This window comes from Prunus dulcis, unplaced genomic scaffold (genome assembly GCF_902201215.1).
Source record: "Prunus dulcis unplaced genomic scaffold, ALMONDv2, whole genome shotgun sequence".
NCBI lineage: Eukaryota > Viridiplantae > Streptophyta > Magnoliopsida > Rosales > Rosaceae > Prunus > Prunus dulcis.
In genome coordinates, this window is record NW_023010369.1 from 10,921 (window position 1) to 16,624 (window position 5,704).

A 5,704-nucleotide genomic window follows, 5' to 3' on the forward strand; every position below is an offset into this window, starting at 1 on the left:
ATCTTGCAGTATGCTTGTGTGGCTGGTTTTTGTGGCTCTTACTTAGCTTTGTCCAATTATTAGCTCTGTCCACCAAAAAAGCAAATAGTAATCCCTTTCTTTCAAAAAAATAAAAAGACAAAAACTTCGTTACAATAATAATTTCTACATTCAAAATTATATGGTCACGAAGAGAAAGACAGAGGAAAAAGGATGTCATCATCGTTGGAATATATATGGGTTCCTGAGCTCTCGGTCATAATAATCAACTCTTTTACAACAAGATCAGTGCCAACAAGGTGGTTTAGACATTCAACTATGTCGGCAAACTGTACCTCTAGCTTTGTACTATATCCCTCCCCTTGTCCTAGCTTACCTCTACCACCCAACCTTCAATGTTTCTATAAACCAAAAAGAAAACAATCCGTATCGCCTATCCAAGCTGGTCCAGCAGTAGTTCAATCACAAAATGCCAAGCCTGAAATTGATCGGCGGCGAACGGCAAATTTTCACCCAAGCATTTGGGGAGATCGGTTCATCAACTACGATTATTCTGAACACAAGGTAGTGTCAAGCAAACTATGATTTCTATTCTATGACATTTCGAAGCATTTTTCTTCCCTAAAATGTTCAAATGGTTTTGCTGATGATGATATAATTTAAGTACTTGTTGATGATGGCAGATAACTCATGCCCATTACCAGAAGCAGGTTGACGAACTGAAAGAAATAGTGAGGAGGGATGTGTTTACAAATCTTAAAGCTGGAGGTGATGATTTTGCACATAAGCTCGAGTTAATTGATGCAATCCAGCGTCTTGGCGTGGCATACCATTTTGAAAGAGAGATCGAAGAAGCACTGGAACGCATACATGGTACAACCTGTCATGACCATTATGATGGTGATCTGCACAGTGTTGCTCTTGGCTTTCGGCTACTAAGGCAGCATGGATATAATGTTTCATGTGGTAGGTATATCCCAAGATCTCAATAGTGGAAAGAGTGATGGAGTGACTGGCTACTATCACTCAAATGGGATAAAAGTTGAAGAAAATTGAGTGAAAGTGAGGTTTTTTTTCAATGCATCATGCCTTTAATAGGTGTAGTGAAAGAGGCAGTCATTGTAATAACCCAAAACAAAATATCCTAAAATTAATATTAATTTATTCTAGAAGAAGATGATTTTGCCATCACATTATTTAATTGGGAAAAAGTTGACTTTTTGAGCGAGAAGGAATTTGACAATTCCACCAACGCCGTTGCGTAGAGCAGGATGAAACGAGTCCGTAGACACGGAGTGGACCCGAATCGGAGTTGTAACGAAGAAAATACGGTCAATATACCGTGAAGGGCAAAATGGTAATTTGGACAAAAAGTCAGATTTTATCTCTTCTCTCTCTCTCTCTCTCTCTCTTCCCCTCAGCTTTCTCTCTCTTCTCTCTCTCTCTCTCTCCTCCTGTCGCTCGACACCCGCGCCTTCCCCTTCCCTTCTCGTCGCCACAGCCACCGCCACAGGTCGTCCCAATCGACGGCACTAGTACTGACGGCACCGCCTCGACCTCGCCGTCACACCACAACCAGTCCCCACCCGTGTGCCGCCCGGAACTGGCCGGAAAATCAAGGTTTCCGACCGGTTTTCACCCCATTTTCAGAACCCTCGTTCTCCTTCAATTCTCAACCAAATCGATCGAGTAATGTATGGATTCTCACCTATTTTTCATGCTCTAGCTGATGGTTGGATAGGTTTTCATCGATTTTAGCCGTAGATCACTCGATTTTCGAATTGAAAATAGACCGAACTTCGGCCTCCGTGATCGGCCTTTTCCGGCCACTTTTTGGGGTTTGTCCAAGAACAAAAGTGGCTCCAAACGGGGTGTTTTACCTAGGATAGAAGTTTGGAGCCTTGGTTTTGAGTTTTTCCGGCGAGCCGTTATCGCTTTGGACACCCAAGCTGCCGGCGCGTGTGGCGGCGCGTGGGTGAGGGTAGTATTGTGACTCGGTGTAGTTTTACGATCCTCGTGTTGTCACGAGCGCGTAGGATTTCGCGGATCTCGATTTGGAGTCCGTTTGAGCCCCGAACGGATTTTCCATATTGTGCGATACCCGAGTGCAGTACCGTCGAGCAGTTGGATCGCACTCAATTTCAGATATGTCGTTCTACATGATTTCAGGATCGTGTAGGATTCAACGGATCGCGAATCGGAGTCCCGGATACTCCGAAATCGCGAACCCTGGGGCTAGGGTTTGGAATTTAAGCGATAACGTGATTGTGGCCCATCTGACTGTCCAATTCGGGCCAAACTCGCAGGATATGGGTCTTTCTCTATGAGGAACCACTAGAGAATCCCAGATCGGCCATCGGAGATCGTGGACCCCACGGGGTTCCGGATTGACCGGTCTGGCGGTTTATCGCTTAGTAAAGCTTCAGGTCTTTTAAGACCGTTTTAAATGTCTGAAATACTAAAGTGGGCATAGGGTTGACTTGAAAATGAGTGCACGCATTTCTAGGAGCCGGGGTCAGGGTTTTTAATTTAAATCTTTTATCAAGCAATTTTATTAATTTAATATTCATGGTTAATCAGGCACCAGGGGCCAGACTGAACCACAGGAAGGACCTTCAAGAGGTCCAGCTAGCTCGGACCAGAAGTGAGTGGACTTTTCTTTCCAAATGATTTTTTTTAAATAAATTGCTTTATTTGATCTTGAATAAGTGTTATTCATTGTGATTTTCTAACATGTCTGTGAAACTAAATATCGTATTTATACATTGCTTAGCTGAGTTTGCCAAAGTGATATAAAAACCAGAGTTTAAGTATGTTACTAGAAGATAGAGCAGTTAAATTTCAGATTTACTGAAAGGCAGTTATTTAGCAGACTTTTCTAAGATATTGTATTTTAAACCACCATATACCCATTTGTGGTGATTACCCTCAGTTATACCGACGTCTACGGACGTCCAGTTTATTTACAGTTCTGTCAGTGCACTTGACATTGCCTCACGAGTTTCGGGGACGCTCGGACTGTGAGGGCCAGGATTTGCGGCTAGGCTGACTTGGTGTCCCGAGACCTGCCAGGATTTGTGGCTCGGCTGACTTTGTGTCACCGAGACCTGCCAGGATTGTAGATCAGGCTGACTACGATCCCCTGCATCCTGCCAGAGCGGCTCGAGTTGACTTTGTGTCATCGAGACCTGCCAGTGGATCAGGCTGACTATAGTCCCTTGAATCCTGCCAGTTTGCGGCTCGGATAGACTGTGTGTCGCCGAGACCTGCCAGGGGAATTGACGGATTTACAGGGGTACACCTAGGTGGTAGTTTTAAAAAAGAGTTTCAGTGCTTTTATGAAATTATTGCTTTCAGTCATTTTATGCAAGTTTTCTCGACATTCGTGCATGTTGTACATCTGCATAGATACGTATATGTATATATATGTTGATAAGAATGCTTGTATTTGAATACGGTCGAACTTTAGTTTTATACATCTATTTATTTTTACAACGGGGGTTATTATGTTTACAAATTGTTTTGAGAACGTTATTTTTGTCCACTCACACTTTCAACTGTTTTTCGCCCCCAGGCAGTAGACGTGCACAGGAATCCACCACGGGCCTTCTTCTAGCTCCTGCGCCACTCACCAAATGTAGGATTTTGTTGTAAATTACTTAAATTCTTGTAAATATTTAGTAACTGCTCTGATATCTGGTTGGATTGGAGAATCAGAACTGGTGAATGTTTGGTTTACTTATTTTGGCAGTTGGTGTGAATATTACTTGCTTGTTTGACAGGTGGAAATTTTTGGGTTTGGACAAATTACAGGGGAGACTCTGCCGAATTTTCGGCAGGAGTCTAAAGAAGTTTTTAAACGTAGGTGTAACAAGAAAGGGTAAAAAAGTCTTTTGTGCCCGACATTCGCCAGGTGTCGGACACGCACAGGGTCCGGCCCGAATTTCAAAGTGGAATTAGGATCGGGTCCTGTCAGTCATACTCATTATTATAACACAGAACGCCCTGTATAGAAATGTAAGATAGTTTATTATCACAATCCTTACAGAATTGGTCTTCTATTCATTATCGGATTGCAAGACTCAAGACTGATCAAGAATTCAACACAACTCTCGACCTGCAGCCTCTGTCAATGTTCCATATGGATTACAAGGCTAAAGGGGTTTCTAGTTCTATAAGAATTAGGATTAACAGTTCTATAGCAATAAGGATACCTCAAGGAGTCTCTTGATGGGCAAGACTCCTTGAGGTGATGCATATAAATAGAGCAGCTCCCTCTAAGAGCTGATACACACAAAATCTCATCAAGTAATTCACCCCATCTGGAATTTGAGAATAAGGCAGTCGGTTATCTTAGAGAAGAGTTGTCTTCCAAATGTTCGATAAAAGACTTCAATGGCAGAACAAGGTTAGTGTTCAAGTTATAATAGCTTACAAAATTTACATGTGGTATCAGAGCATAAGTTATTTTATCTTCTACCTAACCAATTTTGTTGCAGCTTTTAGAACTTGAAAATTGAAGGATAATTAAGTTTTCAAGGTTAAAGAAACTTGACACAGCAAGAGTTAATGCTAACACCTTGCTGTGGCAAACAGAAATTGATCAAAGTTTTGTATAGTTCTTGCCGTGCTCTGAGCAAGCCAAAGCAACTCAGACACAACAAGATCTGTACATTCAAAGTTTTATGATCAAACTTGTTTTGAAAATAAAGGCATAATGAATGATTCACTGTCCAAAGATGTGAATGATTTATCATGCAATTATTTTCAGCAGAACAGCATAAGAGATGAAACACGTAGGCTATCAAGGTTGTTCTTCTGTCCAAAGATGTGGAACCTTTCTTGTACATGAAGCTTATGTGATTTTCATGTCTTAGTGTTGATAAACATGTTTTGATTTCTTCACCTAAAGGTGAGAATCGATCATGTTTTAAAGTTATGGGGTTTTCAGTTTTTAAACATATATATACTATGTGTTTTTTCAGTTAATCACAACTCGATTGAAACTCTCATTGGCTCCAACTACACCAAATGGAGGGAAGATGTGGAAATTTCTCTAGGTCTGCTGGACTATGAGATGGCTATTGAAGTAGATGCTCCTGCAGTACCTGATGCAGATGCATCTGGTGGAGCAAAAGCAAAATATGCCAAATGGGTTAAGGCAAACAAAATGGCTATTCTAATCATGAGAATGTCAATTTCACCATCTGTCAAGGGAAGCATTACATCATGTGATAATGCCAAGAAGTTTATTGATTCTATTGGGGAGAAGTTTCAGGAATCAGAAAAGGCTGAGATTGGAACTCTAATGGGACAGCTTACTGATACAAAATACAATGGGGAAAGATGTGTGAGAACACACATACTGAACATGCTGGAAATTGGGAACAAACTGAAGGCACTCAAAGTCAATGTGGATGAAACTATGATGGTGCATTTTGCTATAAACTCTCTGCCTAGTACTTTCAAGCATCTTAGAAGCACATATGTAGCTCAAAAGGAGAAGTGGACAGTAATTGACCTCATAAGCATCTGTGTGCAGGAAGAACAAAATATGAAGAAAGATAAGGCTGAAGAAAAGATTAATATGGTTCAAAACAGCTTCAGAAGGGATTTTGGAAAAGGCAAAATCGTTGGAAAGAAAAACAAGGAAGAAAAGGAGACTAAAGGACTGAAACCAGAAGGACTCAAGTGTTACTTCTGCAAGAAGTTTGGTCATATGAAG

The 5,704-nt window shown here is 41.3% G+C and overlaps 1 protein-coding gene across 1 annotated transcript; it reads left to right on the forward strand.

Annotated features, from left to right (window-relative positions):
- Window positions 1–297: 297 nt before the first annotated feature.
- Window positions 298–5,457, forward strand: LOC117613520 ((-)-germacrene D synthase-like). The gene is made up of 4 exons (XM_034342135.1): window positions 298–543; window positions 663–945; window positions 4,965–5,329; window positions 5,440–5,457. The coding sequence occupies exons 1-4, from the start codon at window positions 298–300 to the stop codon at window positions 5,455–5,457; spliced, it is 912 nt and encodes a 303-aa protein (XP_034198026.1).
- The last annotated feature ends 247 nt before the right edge of the window (window positions 5,458–5,704 follow it).